Below are 19,389 nucleotides of genomic sequence, written 5' to 3'. Positions count from 1 at the left end.
GGCCCTGCCATTAACTAGAAGCTGGAACACAACTGAGAGGAAACAGAAGCTTGATTTAAAACGGGGTGGGGGGCACAGTGTAACAGGAGATTCTGACAGTCCGGTCTTCTGAGAAACACACAGGGAAGGTACAAAGGCAGCAGGCCTGGAGGAGGTAGAATGCCTGGCAGAAGGGACTGAGCGTGACCCAAGGCCAGAGAGGAAAGAGACTGAATGGAGGGCAACACAGTTGAGGCCCACGGTCTTGGGCAATAAAACATGAGTATTTGCAGTCACCCCATTCATTTGATGGAAGGTCCCCAGTTAGGTAAAATGTGCCTGTAACAATGCCAGTTGGCAGGTTCAGGCCTGATTTGTGGACTGACTGACCCTTCACAGGAGATAAGCTATGAGCAGGCACCTTGCCAGAATGGGAGATGCCCCCAAATACCACTGTGTCACAAGACCCAGACTGAAAGGGTGCCTGGACTTCCTGGGTCATCAGGGGACTCACTGGCTCCCTGGACTCAGCCTCTGGGTTGGGGAAGACTGGTGCCAATGATAGGCTAGCTGGGCAAAGTGCATAGGGCTGCATATACCAGCATGGGGCCTAAGCCCCACTTTGCCACTGTATCACAGGCTTGGGGACAAAAGGGTCATACCTGGGGCTTCTGTGAAAATCTTGAGTCTCTGAGCACTTGGGGACAGGAGGCAGGGTCCCAGGTGTAGTAGGTCTGGGAAACTCAGCAATCCCATTTCCTCTTGGCCAGACACACACATTCTCAGTTTCCCTTCAGGCCTGTTCAGGACATGTGACTGGGGCCTGGCCAGTGGGCTGGCCCGTTTTAAAATCCCTCTCTCTGTCCCAGGCTGTCCTCTTCCCTTTCAGTGTAGACAGTGGATGGGGGCCAAAGCAGGCTGATGGCACCGTCGGCCCCAGTCCCTCTCACAGAATTATCCTCTCCGTCTTCCTCGGCCCTTTGCTGTGTGCCTGTAGCTCCTCTCACTAAAGAGGCAGGGCCCATTTCTCTCCCCGGGTCTGGGATGTCATAGATGTGACACCCAGGAAGCTTGAAGAAGCATTTGCCTTACTTTTTGCCCCTCTGCAATTACCTTAAAACCATGGCTGAGCTCGCCTGTTGGAAAATGAGAGGACCCAGTGGCCCTGTCACTCCAGCCCACCCCATGACATGTGCATTAGGCTATCTGAGACCAAAAGAGCTGCCAGTCAAGTCCAGCCTAAATTGCTGACCACAGACGCATGAACTAAAGAAATATTCGTTGGCGTTAGTTTATTTCATTAGTTTGTTTTAATGCAACATCTCATGGCACTAGGTAAATGAAACAGCAGCAACCCCAAAAGACTGAATGAGGGGACCACCCACCGCCAACTCCACTGGGTTCCCACATGACCGAGCAGTAAGTTTTCACTGTGCTGTCACATTGAGACTCTGGGGTTTGCTTGCTAGCTCAGCAGAGCTGGCCCTCTCCGGGCTGAGCCACAAGGAACCAGATCACGGGCCCCCTCCCAGACCCTGTGCCTCAGAGGCCCCAGCAGAGGGGAGGTGGTAGACAAAGCCAACTGTAGGAATAGCGACTAGCCTGCAGATCATGGAGGAGAAGAATTGGTGCGTTTTCTGGAAGCCCATGTGCTGGTAGAGGGCCCAGGCCGAGTGCTGCACCATGGAGGTGATGAGGATGACTTGGCTGTACCCCTGGTCCCGTGCGAACTGGAGGGCAGTCCTGACCAGGGCCTTCGCTATCCCCTGGCCTCGGTGCTCTGGGGCCACACACAGATGAAGCAGCTGCAACTTCTCCTTCTGCAGGGTGGCAGGCAGAACGCCCATAATGCCCACCACCTGCCCCTCAGCTTCAACCACCCAGAAGCAGGAGCCAGGTTTACCCAAGTAGGTCTTGGTGATGTCAGACATATCTGTGCGCAAAGACATGGCTATAAATTTGGTCCAGGGGTATCTGGAGAGGAATCTCAGGGCAGCAAGGAGGATGAGGCTGGCTATAAGGGCCAGGACCCAGGAGCCAGAGAACAGGAAGAGGGTGAGGGGCACCCCAAGCAAGAGCACCAGGGTTCGGGGCAGCTTCAGGATGTGGCAGAAGGTGGTGGGGATGTGCTCATTCATTCCCTGGGAGAACACGTCCAGGACCCGTGTGCGGTCGTTCTCCCGGTATTTGCGGATGTGATAAGGAGCCATGGAAGACTGCTGAGCCTGAATCTCAAAGTCCATGAGAGAAAGAGAGAGAGCTAAGTGTCCCTGCACACCTTCCGGGCCACCCTGGGGAAGAGAGAGGAAGTCAGATGAGTGTCCCATCTCTGCCACCTCCCAGGAGTGGGGGAGACCCCTGCTCATGGGCATTTCTTTCTGCTTTTGCCCAAAAGGATGTAGGCCACAGCCACTGGGAGAAAGTGTAGGGTCAGAACGATTTGCATATGATCCTGGCTCTGTCCCTTTCTAGCTGTGTGACCTTAACATATCACCTAACTTCTCTGAACCTGTTTTTTTCATCTGTAGAACCGGATCAAGTAAAAACCTGGCTTCTGGGATTGTTTTGAAGATTTAATAAAGTAACATACAAAGCTCTGATATACAAAATACCCTCCTCTCCACCCTCTTTCCCCTTTTACTGGCTCACTTAGCTTGCTGGCACTTTGGGGCGGCACCATGCAGCAGCCAGACCATGTGTCCCCAGACCTTCGGTCCCTCTCCAGGAACCATACATTGTAGGAATCCTGTGTTCCCAAGTAAAAGTTTCAACAAAGACTCCTTCCCCCTTGATTGCAAATTTTTAGGCTGCTGGGGTTGTGTAAGAGTCAATCACCAAAAAAGGGGCAGCCTGGACATCCAGAGGAGAGTCTGGGGCTCCAGGCCTCTCTCCAAACACTGTCCTTTCTACCCGCGTCCTCTCACCTGCTATCACAACGGCTTTGAATGTCCAGAGCAGCCTCGGAGTGGCCTCTGCTCTCAGCCTCTGCTTGGCATCCAGGAGAGACTGCCCAGGGCCTGCTCCACCACCAGGGACCAGGCCCTCCCTGGATGGCCACCTCATTGGCTGGTTCTTGCACCTGAGAGGCTGGGCTCTGACCGAGCAGGAAGCACATTCTCCACTCACTCTTGTGATCATCAGAGACTCGGCCTGGAGTGGGGAAGCGGGGTCTGGAACAGCTCAGGGGGCCTTGCCCTTGCAGATAGCCTTCACTCTTCCTCCCGTGGTGGTTAAGGCCTGGAGTATCTCCCAGCAGGCACCTTGATGTGCTCTGGTGTCCACTCTCAGCCCCTCCACACAGCTCCTAGAAGCCTGGGGTTGCAGGCCTCACCGTGTGCTGTCTTCATGAGCTAGAGTCCAGGCTGAGCACACAAGGGGCGCTCTCCCTGCCTAGGCGTTACCTGGTCTGAGGAAGACTGACCATGGGCAGTTCCCTGCACTCATCTCACTAGGCTCCATCTTTGTTCGTTCGTTTGTTCATTTATTCATTCACAGTACTATTATGTATGATGCAACTACTAGGTGCCTAGCGTCCTCTTCAGCTATGAGCAACAGTGACACACAGCAATGGGCACCAGTACCATGTGCAGCTGGTGTGTGTTCCATCGTTAGAGCCTGTGCCATCACAGCTGTTAAAGAGTTTGCGCTGAGGTGAACTAAAGCAGGGAAAAACAGAAAATCCCTTCTCCGCGGAACGGATATGCTGTCGAGGGGGCTGCTTCCCTCCCCAAACTGAGTTTGCTCCTCTCCCCACGTGCCCTCACCCTGCGGCCCAACTAAGCCCCTCCCTCTATATTCTCACCGCTTCCTGAAGCTGAGACCACAGATCTATCTACTCAAGCATTTGTCGGTAGTGTCATCAAATGATGATCCGGCCACGCGCCGTGGGGGAGATTGGGCTACGGCACAGCGCCCGGCAGACCCTGGTTTCCCGTCCTCGAAGCTCCTCGCGACATTCCGGGGATTGCGCGGCGCGCGCCATCTCTCACACTTGTGACGCGCGCTGGGCGGAGAGGGGCGGGCCGCAAGAGAGGATTAATAAGGACCCTTAAATCGAGACCGGAAGGAGAGGTAGGCCTGAGCAGGGCTGAGTGAAGGAGAGCGTTTTGGGCTGAGGGAACAGAGGTGTGAAGACACTGAGGCAGAACAAAGGCAAGGTTTCCAGGGAAAGGTGGCCAACATGGCCACGGAGAGAGGGAGGGAGCGGTGAGGGTGGCAAGGGCCCGTGCGTGTGAGGTCTGTGCCCCAGTTGTGGAGTTTGGACCATACTCCGAAAGCGACGGGAGGCCAGTGGTCTGCTTTTAGCTGGGGAGTAACCTAGGCAGGCGCGTGCACGTGTTGCTGTGGCTACAAGTGGAGAGTGAATGGGAAGAGACCGTGGAAGCGCGCAATCCCCGCCCCCCACGGGCTAGTGCGGCACCGCAGCTGATAAAGGAGCCTCGGGGTAGAGATATGCAGGATGCAAGCAAGAGCTTCTGACCAAGGAGGGCTAGTGGGAACAAAAATAGAGCCCTGCTCCACTCACCAAGCCGTCAGCCACCCCCCCCCCAGAGCTGAGTCTGGCCAAAGGAGAAGGTACCTATTTCTTACTTGCTCAAAGACATGACTCCCACTGAACTGTCCATCCATCGGGCAGCATCTGTATGAAAGGGGTGCCTTGTTCTGTGTTCACCAGGAAGCCACGTGGGCTAGCAGAGGCCCTACAAGAGTAAGTGGTGACTTGGACCAGAGCGAGGCGATGGTGAGAACCAGCCCACCTGTAGGTGCATCTGGGGACAGAAACGGCAGGAGTTTGTAATGATCGAGATGGGAATGAGGATGAGGAAGGGGTCAGAGATGATAGTCACATTTCTGGCAAGAGCCTCTAGAGCATGCTGGAGAGAGACAGACTTGGAGAGAAAGATCATAACTGGGGCTGGTGGTACCATCCTGAGGCCTTCTGATCAGAAACCAAAGACGGGCAGGCTGGGATCCAGGCCCAGTGGATGGAGACTGCTGACAGTTCTGGGTCTTTGGCAGAAGGGTAGAGTTTAACGTGAAATCTGAGTGGTGAGCCATGCGTATTTGCTACATTTGTTTCATACATTTAATATTTAAACATTTCAATGTTAAGTAACATTTGAACTAAGAATCAAAACGGGGGACAGAGAGCTCCAAAGTACAGTTGAGTTTTCCTACCAAGTCTGCTATTAACCAGTCAAAAACCTCATAGTCAAGCTGAAGGGTCAAAGGTCTGTGGTCTGTCCCCACATTCTCTTTCTCTGTATTCTCTCTGGTCCTCTGTAGCATCCTCAAAACCCAGTGACCTTGGTTTACATACAGGCTTTTCATCCTCACAGCCATGAACAATGATCATGAGGATTTATTGACATGAAAAAAAAAAAAGTCAAAATATAACTGCAAGAAATAAAGGATTATAAAGCCGTAGGTTTTAACTCATTTTGGTGAAAATGTAACCTGAAAATAATGTACGGACACAAGCATGCAGAGAGAAAAGTCTGAGTGATCATACCAGATGCTGGCAGCATCTGTCTCTGGAAGGAGGGCCTGTGGCTCATTCTCTGTGTAAAAGATGAAGCCTGGAGTGGGCTGAGGCTCCAGGCTCTTGCTTTCAGATGATGAAACAGAGGTTTGGGAATCTACCTGGCTCTGCCTCAGCCGGATCTGAGAGCCTAGAGGGACCTATCTAAGATCATGAACTCCTAAAGGTAAGGCAGAGGTGCTTATTCTATTAGTTCATGTTTTAATTAACTTTTAGTGTATATAATTCAGTGGCATTTTGTACACACACTGTGTCATACGGCCACCACTTCTGACTCCAAAGCCTTTTCACATCCCAAAAGGAATTCCCTTGCCCCTGTGCAGTCACTCTCTCCACCTGTTCTCTCCAGACCCTGGCAACAACTAACCTGCTTTCTGGATGTTTCATTGAAATGAAATCATGTGATATGTGAACTTCTGTGTTCAGCTTCTTTTACTTTATGTCTTCAAGGTTCACCCATGGTGTAGCATGTATCAGTACATCATTGCTTTTCTATGGCTGAATAATATTCCATGGGAGGGATAGACCACATTTGTTTATCCATTCATCCAGTGATGGACATTTGGGTTGTTTCCACCTTTTGGCTGTGGTGAATAGTGCTGTTAGGAACGTTTGGGTACACGTTTTTGTTTGAGCACCTGTTTTCAGTTCTATTGGTTGTATACCCAGTAGTGGAATTTCTGGGTCATATGGTAATTTTATGTTTAACATTTTGAGGAACTGCCAACATGTTGTCCAAAGTGGCTGCACTGTTTTACTTTTCCACCAGTAGTAAGCCCCATTTTATTTTACTACCTGCCTCAGCAATACTGCCTGGTACATAAAGGGAAGAGATTGTTGTTATTCACTGAGAAATCAGATGCCTGACACTGTGACGAAGCTATTTTCCTATGCTCTGCTATTTGATATTCATGACAACCAAGGACAAAGGTTGCTATTAATGTTCCCATTTTGCAAATGGGAAACCAAGGCCAGAAAAGCTGAGAGATGTCCTACCCAAGACCTCACAGAGTCACTGTTATTCCAAGAGTTGTGGATTGGAGAACATGTCACTAAAACCCCACACTTACATCTATGACACACATTCCCTACTATACCAGCGCAGCCCAGAAATGGGCCAGTAAGATGGATGATGGTAAATGAGTGGCATTACATTTTGGAAGTCTCAGGGAGAAGAGAAAATCAATTCAATTACATTTTAATTGAGTTGGCAGAATCTCCTCTAACCTCTCGTCGGGGCTCCCAGTAACCCAACATCAGGCCAATGCCCTGAACTTTTACTGAGAACTCATCACTTAAAGGAGACGAGTGGAAGAAAATAGTAGCAAATCATTTCAAGGGGGAAAGAAGTAGGTAAGAGCATCCTTGGTAAGATGCACAGAAATCCTAGGTCAGTGATTCCAGCTCTACAGAAATGTTCTGTAACCTTTCAATTCTCTGAGAAAGTGAGAAGGTCTCAGGCCCCAACACTCAAATTAGGGTAACTCCAGCAAATTTTATGCAGATGATGAAAGGGACTAACTCTGAAGGTGTGGGTGGGTAGAGGGGGATGAGAGATGGTGTGGGAGCCAGGTATGTTATTGCCCAGAGGCCTGAAGCAAGGTGGGAGGGTGAGGTGACAGGAGCCTGACCCAGGAGTTGAAAGGTTCAGGGACAAAGCCAGTGCACCTGACCTTACAGGGAGGGGTCAGGTTAATAAATACCCTGGCCTCACTCTCTTCCCCTCTCCAATCTCGGCCTGGCCTCCCAGTGGCCACACCCAAGCCCAAGCAGAAGCCAAGAGATCTCTTGCTGACATACAGGTCAGCCACCTGGAACACAGAGAAGAGGGGGTAAAGGTGAAGAGAGATCTGGAGGGGAACATGGGAGATCAGGGGCACAAAGGACTGTGAAAGCATCAATGACAGGCAAATTCGATGACTACAAACTGCTTATTCTAAGACCGGCCAAACTAGGTTATGCTTTCCTCATTATTGTGATGTGACTGCAGAGTGGCTGCCTTCGGCAAAGCCAAGAGCGGGGAAGTGGCTGCAACGGGGGGTGCAGAATGGCACCTTTCTGCTCTGAAGCCTTTAATGAGTTCAACTCCTCATCCCCAATAATTCCACTGTAGAGAAGCTATGCTAAAGAGAACCATGTACAAATGTTTATTTGCAAGTGAAGTGAAACATTGAAAGCAACGTAAGTGCATAAAAATAGAGGAAGTATGTATGTGATGTATTACACATCAATAAAAAGAATGTGAGCACGATGGCAAGGGAGGGACAGTGGACTGAGGTGTTAGGATCTGGGGTCACATAGATTGGAGTTTTAATCCCGGGCAGGGGAAGAGAGGTCTTTGCAATGGAGATGTCTGGGGGAGCACCACCTTAACCGAGGGACCAATCTTTGTATCACCAATAATAGGGCCAACTGACATTGCCTCCTGATGATATGCAATGGCAAGGACACATAATCTAAAATATTTAAGTTGACTTAAATCATGAACAAATCCAAACTGTGTGGAATTTTGAAAGACATCTAGGGTAGGTACTCTTCAAAAAATGTCAACATCATTCTTAACAAGATTGTTGTAGATTAGAGACTGAGATGACAGATAAACACCATAGGCTGAAGAAACATGTCTGCAACTCACTTTCAAATCTTGCAGCAAAAGTGTGTGTGTGTACACAAACCTGAGCTCAGGAGAGCACTAGCAAGCAAATGTAGCAAAATGTTAACAAGTAGTGAATTCACATGAAAGGTACATGGACTTTGTATTATTGTCAGTTGTTCTGTAGGTTAGAAATGGAGTTCAGAGACTAAATCTGTTTTCTTGCTGGTAAAAAATCTCTTGGGATTGTAGTAAGGACTAAATGAGGTAGTGCATATACAATGCTAAGCACAGTGCACACGAGAAATGTTAGCTATGTACATATGCACTTTATTATTTATGATCATGATAGAAATCACTAAGTACTTCTACCTCCCTGCTTTCCAGCATGGGGCAAGATCACACTTCTCGGTTCCTTGTGAGGTTGGCAGGGCCATGTAACTGGCTTTGGAGAATGAAACATGAGATAAGCAAACTGGGTTCCTGAGTCACTATCCTGACTGTTTACAGATTCACACAATCTGGCTATGTAGACTGAACAAGACACAAATTTTTGTCGTGTGAAGCCAATGAGCTTTAGGGACTGTAATCAAAGCCTAGCCTAACCCAGATATCCACAAAGCAAGGCCCTCAGGTCAAACCCTGTCCACCACTTGTTTTTGCCCATAAAGTTTCACTGAAACACAGCCGTACTCATCATTTATGGTCTGTGGATACCTTTGCACTATGATAGCAAGAGTTGAGTAGATACAGTGGAGACTTTATGGACTGCAAAGCCGAAAATATTTACTATCTGGCCCTTCACAGAAAAGTTTGCTCACCCCTGACCAAGCCTGTCTTGACTGCTACGATCAAAATATAAAGTGAAAAAAGAAAACCCAAAGCATTTATAAAACATGGCTTTATACTAGCTCTATGACCTTGAGCAAGTTACTTATTGTTTCTATAATCTTTTAGTTTCCTGGGTGTAAAATGGTGGTAATATTAAGTGTTTACTTTATAACATTATGATGAGTAAATTCTTGTATGTAAAATACTTGGAACCGGGAGGCTTGGAAGGGAAATACTAGATTAGCCAGAAGTAAGGGCAGGAATATGAGCTGATGAATATAAAATCACTAAGGCAAGAACCTAGTAAAAATCCAGTTATTCCAATTAAATAAAAATAAACCTGAATAGAAACAGAAGACTAGACAACAACAAATAATAGCAACAGTGGTTATCTTTCAAGATATTAAGAGAGAGGACTAGGAATGGTTTGTTATATCATTCTGTGTTTTAAAATTTTCCATAATTGAACACGTTTTATTTTTTTTAATTAAAAAAATTTTTTTAACATTTATTTTTGAGAGAGAGAGGCAGAGCATGAGCAGGGGAGGGGCAGAGAGAGAGGGAGACACAGAATCTGAAGCAGGCTCCAGGCTCGGAGCTGTCAGCAGTCAACACAGAACCTGACGTGGGGCTTGAACCCACGAACCGCAAGATCGTGACCTGAGCCAAAGTCAGACACTTAACCAACTGAGCCAACCAGGTGCCCCTGTTTTTTTTTTTTTAATGTTTATTTATTTTTTTAATATATGAAATTTATTGTCAAATTGGTTTCCATACAACACCCAGTGCTCATCCCAAAAGGTGCCCTCCTCAATACCCATCCCCCACCCTCCCCTCCCTCCCACCCCCCATCAACCCTCAGTTTCTCAGTTTTTAACAGTCTCTTATGCTTTGGCTCTCTCCCACTCTAACCTCTTTTTTTTTCCTTCCCCTCCCCCATGGGTTTCTGTTAAGTTTCTCAGGATCCACATAAGAGTGAAACCATATGGTATCTGTCTTTCTCTGTATGGCTTATTTCACTTAGCATCACACTCTCCGGTTCCATCCATGTTGCTACAAAAGGCCATATTTCATTCTTTCTCATTGCCCTGTAGTATTCCATTGTGTATATAAACCACAATTTCTTTATCCATTCATCAGTTGATGGACATTTAGACTCTTTCCATAATTTGGCTATTGTTGAGAGTGCTGCTATAAACATTGGGGTACAAGTGCCCCTATGCATTAGTACTCCTGTATCCTTGGGTAAATTCCTAGCAGTGCTATTGCTGGGTCATAGGGTAGGTCTATTTTTAATTTTCTGAGGAACCTCCACACTGTTTTCCAGAGCGGCATGTTTATTTATTTTTAAGAGAGAGAGAGAGGCAGAGTGCAAGTGGCGGAGGGGCAGAGACAGAGGGGTAGACAGAATTGGAAGCAGGCTCCAGGTCCTGAGCTGTCAGCATACAGCTAGATGTGGGGCCAAAACCCACGAACTGCGAGATCATAACTTTAGCCGAAGTCAGACACTTAACCGACTGAGCCACTCAGGTTCCCTGAACATACACATTTTATAATCAAGAAAGAAAAATCAATGTTTTCTTATGAAAAATCTTAATATTTCTGTCATTTTACAAAACATCTTTTGTTGACATTCTACAAATGATACCATCCAACAATGTTCCAATACTTTCTTCTTGTGAAGACAGTTTATATATCTGTGAAAATAAAAGATGAATTATGACATGCTAATATATTCATGCACTACTAGTTTCCATTATACAAACATATATAAGTGAAATTATTTATCATTCAACTACTGGGATAATGACATGAAATCACAAATCACGAATGTGATTAAAATATGTAAAGTAGATGGCAATTCATCATTTATGTCAAAAGTTCCCTTTAAATTAGTTATGGTAATAACCCTCTACACATAGAAACTGAATCTGTACCATTTTATTTTTTGAATCTGTACCAATTTTTAAAGCATACGTCAAGATATTAAAGATCAAGCTTACACAGTATATTTGAAATGTAAAATAAATATAAAATGTATTCTGCACTTTTTTTTTTTTCTTCAGAGAGGAGACAGCACGAGCGACAAGCAGGGGAGTGGGAGAGAGAATCCCAAGCAGGCTCCATGCCCAGCACAGAACCCAATGCAGGGCTTGATCCCATGACCCTGGGATCGTCAATGACCTGAGCTGAAATCAAAAGTAGGGCACTCAACCAACTGAGCCACTAACGTGCCTCTGAAGTTATTTATTCTTTTTTTTTTTTTTTTTTTAATGTTTGTTTATTTTTGAGAGAGACAGAGCAGAGTAGGGGCAGGGAGAGAGAGGGAGACACAGATTCCGAAGCAGGTTCCAGGCTCTGAACTATCAGCACAGACCCTGACACAGGACTCAAACTCGGGAACCAGGAGAACATGACCTGAGCTGAAGTCAGAAGCTGAATTGACTGAGCCACCTAGGCATCCCTGAAGTTATTTATTCTTAATTAAAGAATGCTTTTATCAACTAAATTTCTAACTAAATTTTACATAAATCAGCATCTTCTTTTTTTTTAATTTTTTTTAATGTTTATTTATTTTTGAGACAGAGAGAGACAGAGCATGAACGGGGGAGGGGCAGAGAGAGAGGGAGACACAGAATCCAAAGCAGGCTCCAGGCTCTGAGCTGTCAGCACAGAGCCTGATGCGGGGCTCGAACTCAACGAACTGCGAGATCATGACCTGAGCTGAAGTCAGATACTCAACCGACTGAGCCACTCAGGCGCCCCTATAACCCAGCATCTTCTAATTCTTTGCATCTGTAACTATTTTTCAAGTAATTTTTAATTACATTAACCTTTCTTAAAGAAAAACAAAAACCAGAAGGATCAGTGATCAACAAGCAAACATCAGTATTATTCTTCATCTATCACACTTTGTAAAAATACAGATTTACAAACCTTTTTGACTTCTGTAATATTTGTTATGTCAGGTAGATTTTTCAGAGAAACTTGATGACCTTCTACCTGAGATATTAAGTCTTCTTGATTTATTTGTTTTTCTCCCTCTTCAATGTAAACAATTAGAATTGAAGTGTCATTTGCTGAGATACCAAATTTTTTCAAAGCTTCTGAAATCTAAGGAAAAGAACAACAACAAACAATAACCAGTAGCTTCTGTGTCTGAAACATCCCCCCATGGGCCTCCTTTTTCCTTGGTCAGGTTCTTATTTTTCATATCCTAATGATTCTACCTACAGTGTTTCTCTTCAACAACCCTTCTTGACACCCACCACATCTGCCTCTAGAGTACTCTCTGTTGAAAACTGCACCTTATTCCTGCGCAATCAAGCCTACTTCTTGGCGTTTCTTAACATCAACACTCCCTCCCTCTGGCCCCAAGTGACCCTCTAGTCATGCACACCCACCTTCTACCCAGACTGGACCATATGGGTGTCCACCATTTCATACATTTTTTCCTATGCTCAAACTTTGTCCTCAGCCTGGAGTGTCCTCATCCCTCAAGGTCCAACACTAATGTCACTAATGTCATCCTTTCTCCTTACAGGAGTTGCTTCTTTGCTGTTTCCATTGGTTTGAAGCATTATTCCCATTATGTCACTTATCTTAGTGCATTTGGATTTCTGTCTTGTTTACCTGCCTTCCTCAGGAACATGTTTCTCCTGCCCCAGAACTGTAACTGTAAGAGGGACAAGCCCAGCAGATGTTTACCGAAGTGAAGTTTCTCAAATTATTTCAAATGATGTCAAAGAAATTATAATTATCTGGTAATTTTTTCTCCAGGTACTGAGGAATTCTATTATCGTGCATCCTATAAACTTTTAAAAATTTCAAACATTATTTTAAACCATGCTACGGGTTTCCTAATTGTCCTTTGGATGATGTTAGTTCCTGGTTGTGTTCTTAATAGTAGTAGTAATACTAAAACTTCATCAGCAAAATTTAAGTTATTTTTTTCATGTGCCACAGGTAGAATATCTTTAGCTCAATAACTTTGATTACTACCGGTATTTCAAACCACAAACTCTTCCTGAGCCCTAGGTATATGAGTGAGCCTGTGTTAAAGGCTGTTCCAGGTACCAGGCAGGCTTCTGGTATATGGAAAAGACATGGATTCTATCCTTAAGGAGTTATAGGGAGAGTAAAAGGTGTGCATGGTAACACACAAATATCCATGCTTAATGTTTTGCCATTTAAATTTATATATCATTTAGAGGGATCTTCCTGACCCTATATGGTAAGAAGGACAGATAAAACTATCCTCATCTAATGTAGCTAAATTTTTGTTTATTCCTATGTGAAGTGACTCCAAAGCTTATTTGTCTAGGAAGAGGCAGTGCTAAACCTCAATCTTTCCAGAACACTCTTCACTATTACAGCCCAACACTGGGGAACACACATTAGCACAACACAATCAACATAAATAAAGTAAAATCCATATTAATTACATTGTTATTTGGGGAAAGGTTGAAAATAATTTCAGTTGATAGAGTTTTTGTCTTCATTTTTCCCAGTCTGTAGAGATGAACTGCTTTGTTTGAGGCCACAAGTATCTGAAATGGATCAACAATCTACCAAAGAGAACATAAAGAATTACACACGGAGAATCTGGAGCACTTGGAAGACACATGCCTTCTCTCTTGGTAACTCCAATGTCAGGCTGTTTGACTTCATCACAGTTTCTATGGACTATGTTTTCAAAATTGCTGGGTGTTCAGTAAATCATAGAATGTTAAAGCTGCAAGGAACTTAAATAGTAAAAATTTAAAAAAGAACATTGGGGGGAGCCTGGGTGGCTCAGTCAGTTAAGCGTCCAACTTCAGCTCAGGTCATGATCTCGTGGTTTGTGAGGTCAAGCCCTCCATTGGGCTCTGTGCTGACAGCTCAGAGCCTGGAGCCTGCTTCAGATTCTGTGTCTCCCCCTCTCTCTACCCCTCCCATGCTCATGCTCTGTCTCTCTCAATAATAAATAAATAAATATTTAAAAAAAAATTTTTTAAAGAACATTGAGCACTAATATGGGGAAAGGCAATAGTCTAAACATTTTACCTGTATTATTTTAATTCTTAAAACTACCCTATGAAATCAGTAGTATTATTCACACACAGTAGATGAGGAAGCCAAAGCAAAGAATGTTTGGGTTTGAATCCCAGCTGTCACTTCCTACTGAGGGACCTTGGGCAGATCCCTTAGTTTTATCTGTTAGATGCAGATAATCATAGTAGTTACTTCATAGGGTTGTTGTGAAGATTAAGTGAGTTAGTATATGGAAAGCACTTAGAACAATGGCAGGAACAGAGCAAGCATGGTACAAAGGTTGCCTACCACTTGCTCAAAGTCATAATAAGTGGCAGAGCTGAGATTAAGTCCTAGTAACATGGTTCCACAGTGTGTGCTCTTAACCACTATGGATGCCTCCTGTGCAGAGATTTTTCTAGTTTAAATGAGTAAATGAAGCTCCAGGCATTTGCCATTACATCAGAGTCAGAATACAACCTTTCATATCTCCTGGGAAGGGCCTAGCACTTTGGCTTCTATTCACTATTAAATTCAAGGTTGGCTCAATCTGACTCCACAGTTTAGACAAGAACTATTTATCCAAAGATGACAATTTTAGGCTAACCTGTAACATCATGAAAAATTAACATATTATTGTAGTGCCTGGGTGGTTCAGTTGGTTTGGCATCCGACTTCGGCTCAGGTCATGATCTCTTGATTTGTGGGTTCGAGCCCCACAGTAGGCTCTGTGCTGACAGCTTGTAGCCTGCAACCTGCTTCGGATTCTGTGTCTCCCTCTTTCTCGGCCCCTCCCCCACTCATGCTCTGTCTCTCGGTCTCTCAAAAATAAGTAAGCGTAAAAAATTTTTTTTAATTAACATATTCTTAAATGCCCCTTTATAGCTCATTTGTTCTTACTTGTACTTACCACCTTAGGGTTTATTAATGCACCATCAATAGCACCTTCCATGGCCTTTTTTCTCAAGTCTCCAGCATTTTTTACATCTTTAAACAACAGAAGGGTCACCCTGCATTCGGGAAATAGGTCCAGCTGATGCGTTAACTGCATTTCACAGACAAGCACGATTCTAAAAGACCAAAAGACTTCATCTGTTTAAAAGCTAATGGTATAATTCAACTAATAAACATCCTCAGTAACAAATATAACAAGATGACAGAACTGTTACACTAGAAGAATCCATCCCAAAAGCACATTTGGCATCCCCATGAGATGTCTACCAACCCTGCTGAGTTGTTCCTAGCTTCCTTTACTGAAAGACCAAGGTTGCTGCCTGCTTCTCTGGTTGTGCAGGCAGGCAGGCAGGCTTTGATGCATGGCTGAGGAGCAGCTTCTCTAACAGACAAGTAGAAGCAGAATGGCAGGAATTCTTTAGGCCACGGATTACTTATGGTGTTAACGAAACCTCACTCCAACTTAGCCTTTTTAGCTTTCTGATCTTCCCATTTTATGTATATTTTAGCAGAACCTAGACACAAATATTAAGAAAATTTTATTGAAGTACAACACTTGACTCAAAGATACTCATTTCACACATGACATTTAAGTAGAGAGGGGGTACAATTATTTTAAATGTTTTATTTATTTTTGAGAGAGAGCATGAGCATAAGTGGGGGAGGGGCAGAGAGAGAGGGAGTCACAATCTGAAGCGGGCTCCAGGCTCAGAGCCGTCAGCTTACAGTCTGATGTGGGGCTCAAATCCTTGAACCATGAGATCATGACCTGAGGCAAAGTTGGATGCTTAACCAACTGAGCCACCCAGGTGCCCCAGGAGGGGGTACAATTATTAAAAAATCAATACAGGCCTTTTCTTAGACATAAGTTTAATAAGGAAAGGACAAAGACATAAAAGAAACATAAAGGACAACTTGACTAACTAGAAAGACAACCATATCCTTGAACTGAAAAACTAAGTATCTTTAAAACAATTTCAAAGTGTTAGTAAGTTATTTGGGGGTGGCAATTTGGTAAGTTCATGTTATCCTTGGTAGTTTCCATTTCTAGGACTCTTTTCAAGGAATAATTAAAAACCTGAAAATTTATGTAATAAGATGCTCCTCTCATCATCCTAATAGCAAAAAGTTGAAAACAAACTAGCAAATAACAGATTGTTGCAACTAAACAAGCATTAAAAACTGTCATCTTGGAGACCGGTTAATTGGTGTGAAATAGCAATAAATAACATTAAGTAAAAACATCTGATTGAAAAACAAAACACAGGAGCACCTGAGTGGCTCAGTCAGTTAAACATCCGACTTCAGGTCGTGATCTTACAGTTCCTAAGTTCAAGCCCCACATCAGGCTCCTCCCTGGCAGTATGGAGCCTGTTTGGGATTCTCTCTCTCCCCCTCTCTCTCTGCCTCTCCCCCACTGGCATGCATACTCCATCTCAAAATAAATTGTAAAAAAATAAATAAAAAAAGAAAGACAAAACATAAAATGTGGCATAAACTGTGGGCTTTTCAAAAAGGAGCATAAAAAATATTGAAAGGAAGATACACCAAAAAGTTATCTCAGACTTGGTGGAATTACATCTGACTTTTTGTTAGGATAAAAAATATATGTGTGAATAATATCCTGGCACACAGCAGTTCAATCTTTATTGTCATAGTAACATCCAATGGGGAAAAGATAGATACAGAAAAATATAATACATTCCCAATTACACAAAAAGATGCACACAGAAAACAAAAACATGAAACACACCAAAATATGGCCATCTTGGGTGGCAGGATTATTGGTAACGTTTATCATCTTCTATAAAAAAAAAATTGCACTGAATTTTCTACAGTAAGCACACAAAATAAGAGTACAGATAATCAGCAAGGAAAAAAACTTTCCGTTTGGTTTTTTTTCCTAGGGAAAAAAGGTCCCCTTGATGAGGTTTTGGGGTGATAGTGGGGTTCACAGCTGATGGTCAATAAAGAATTCATGAAGATGTCTTTGGTACAAAAGTGATTTTATTAAAGCATGGGAACAGGAACCCAGGGCAGAAACAGCTGCACAGGGGTTGTGAAGAGTGGCTTGTTCCATACTATGAGTTTAGGGGAGGTAAAGTCAGAAGGGAAGTTTCCAGAGACTTTCTTATGCTAAAGACTCACAGATTACGGGAGGCCTAGCTATTGTCAAACTAAGTTGTTGTTGTTTTTCCCCTCTAGCAAATCATTAACATTAAGACAGCAGGGAGTTCCAGGACTTTAGGCTATTGATGGGATTACGTTTCTTTAGTAAACTGGTAGAGACTCATCAGTTTAACCATTTGTTTTGTCCTTTCCTTTGTTCTTGGGCAGACAGGAGTGTCCATGGAATGTCACACAGATCCCACTGGGGTGGGGGTGTGCTAGCTTATATTTTGCCCTCAGCCCGCCTTATGGTCTCTCATCAGCCTAGCAAAAGTCAAAACATAATTCCCTCACTTAGGCCAGAAACTTAGAATCATCGTTGCTCTCAATCACAGCAAATCCAGAGTCATACTCCTAGCTCCCATAGTTACTCTCTAGTCTTGACGACTTTACCTCTTAAGTACCATTTTGACCCGTCCACTTCTCCCCAGTACCCACTGCCCCCAGCCCAGGCCGCATGTCTCAACTACAGCTGTGGCCTCCTAGGGGTGGTGGCCTCGCAGTTCCAGCCCTCCTACCATCCAACTTCCACCTGGCAGTAAGAGCGATCCTTTCAAAACGTAAACCATATCTCGTCCTTCCGCCGCTCTTGTGATAAAGCTCCCACTTAATGGCAGGGCGTTTCAAACCCTCCAGTCGCAGCCCTCTCGCCTTGTGCTGCTGCCAGCGCACCTGTCTCCAGACCGCGGTCTTTCCGCTACAGCCCAGTGGCCTCCCCAGTTTCAAATGCCCAGGCTCGCTCCCCAACTCTGCCCCTCCGACAGGTACAGCCCCTGACTTCTTCCTCCCTCCCTTCAACTCCGTTTAAAAAGTCCATTTACCAGGGTCCCAGGCCCTCTTACACGTGCTCCTCAGCCCTTTTCATCGGTTTGATGAGTCCTCATTCAGCTGTGTAGCACTCAGAGAGCATGAGCTTGTCACTGCCGTACTGAGCCCCCGGGGCTGGCCCTCCGCCCGCCCTGCCAGAGAGGACTCACCTGCGCACTCTCGGTCCTCCCGGAAGGCCTTCCCCTCGGAAACAAACCCCTCACTTTCCGGAAGCTGGGCCGCAACCGCGCAAGTCCCTCCCCAGAAGCTCCTTCCCCAGCCTGAGAGACGCCGGCGGACGCAAATGGGAGCCAGGGCCCCATCTGTCACTTCCGGCTATGGGGACGGTAAGGATCCGGGGGCCAGACGCTGAGGTTTCAGGGCGCGTCTCAGCCTTTCTCCAACGCGTTTTGGCGTTGGGGGAGACATCGGTTTCTTCTTGTGCAAAGAACAGTGTTGGCCAGGATGAACTCCACATTCATCTCAGCTACAGTTCTTTTCGGGGACGGACGGAACTTGTTTCCTTCTTGCAACGGTGCGGTCATTTAGGAAAGCTCTGGAGTGGACCGCGATTTGCTTTGGGTACTTAAGAGGTGACAGTACGTTGGTGAAATCAACCTCTTCCTGCTTCTAGCAGGTTCAGAGATTTGTCGTCTCTAAGTGTATCAGCCTCTAAGAGAGGCTGCAAATAATTATTTTCCATGTTTTTTATGGCTCCGGTTCATCTTGGTCCATACTTTTCTTTACACAGGAAAACAGGTAAATTTACGCAAGTAAATAACAAATATACCGGTCGGGTGGATATGTGCTATGGAGAAAAAATAAAGGAAAGGGAGGAATGCCTGGCCGAGGGTATTGCTATTTCAAATAGGATGGTTAAGAGCTCACCAGAAAGGGCCCTTTGAACAGTAACTGGAAGAGGTCTGTTTAACTGGGAGAACAGCATTCCAGGCAATAAAGAAAGTTCAAAGGCTCTGAGACACTTATGGCCTTCCCCCACTTAAGGGATAGTAAAGAGAAGCATGGGCTTGAACACAGTGGGAATATATATAGGTGTAAAAGATATTTAAAAAAATTTTTTTAATGTTTATTTATTTTTGAGAGAGAGCATGAGCTGGGGGGTGGCATGGGGCAGAGAGAGAGGGAGACACAATCCAAAGCAGGCTCCAGGCTTTGAGGTAGAGAGACTCCAGGCAGAGAGCTCGTGGTGGAGCTCAAACCAACTCTGAGATCATGACCTGAGCTGAAGTTAGACTTAACCAACTGAGCCACTCAACTGCCCTCTAAAAGATATTCTGACAAAAGACTGGTATCCAGCGTACATAAAGAACACCTACAACTCAGTAAGAGAAAACAACCTAATTAAGAATGGGTGACAAATTTGAACACTTTATAAAGGATCTGTGATTCAGGCCAATAAACACATGAAAAGATGCTCAACATCATTAGTCATCAGAGTAATACAAATTTAAAACGTAATGAGCTACTACTACACACCCAC

General features: G+C 44.9%; 2 protein-coding genes across 7 annotated transcripts; both read right to left on the bottom strand.

The window, feature by feature from the left end:
* Window positions 1–1,256: 1,256 nt before the first annotated feature.
* Window positions 1,257–4,000, bottom strand: NAT8 (N-acetyltransferase 8 (putative)). Its single transcript, XM_058683674.1, has one exon. The coding sequence runs from the start codon at window positions 2,349–2,351 to the stop codon at window positions 1,494–1,496; it is 858 nt and encodes a 285-aa protein (XP_058539657.1). The 5' UTR covers window positions 2,352–4,000; the 3' UTR covers window positions 1,257–1,493.
* A 6,476-nt stretch (window positions 4,001–10,476) lies between these two features.
* TPRKB (TP53RK binding protein) lies at window positions 10,477–18,192 on the bottom strand. 6 transcript variants are annotated; one of them, XM_058683683.1, is made up of 6 exons: window positions 18,059–18,156; window positions 15,184–15,427; window positions 14,869–15,028; window positions 13,391–13,513; window positions 11,883–12,059; window positions 10,477–10,642 (listed from the first exon to the last, which is right to left on the bottom strand). In XM_058683683.1, the coding sequence occupies exons 3-6, from the start codon at window positions 15,007–15,009 to the stop codon at window positions 10,556–10,558; spliced, it is 528 nt and encodes a 175-aa protein (XP_058539666.1). In that variant the 5' UTR covers window positions 15,010–15,028; window positions 15,184–15,427; window positions 18,059–18,156; the 3' UTR covers window positions 10,477–10,555. The 6 variants fall into 6 exon arrangements, with proteins under 6 accessions (XP_058539666.1, XP_058539665.1, XP_058539663.1 ...); XM_058683682.1 differs by lacking the exon at window positions 18,059–18,156 and adding an exon at window positions 17,903–18,052; XM_058683680.1 differs by lacking the exon at window positions 15,184–15,427 and having other exon boundaries at window positions 18,059–18,192.
* Window positions 18,193–19,389: the final 1,197 nt, after the last annotated feature.

Source organism: Neofelis nebulosa, chromosome 9, assembly GCF_028018385.1.
Source record: "Neofelis nebulosa isolate mNeoNeb1 chromosome 9, mNeoNeb1.pri, whole genome shotgun sequence".
Classification (NCBI taxonomy): domain Eukaryota; kingdom Metazoa; phylum Chordata; class Mammalia; order Carnivora; family Felidae; genus Neofelis; species Neofelis nebulosa.
This window is presented reverse-complemented; position numbering and strand designations above follow the sequence as displayed.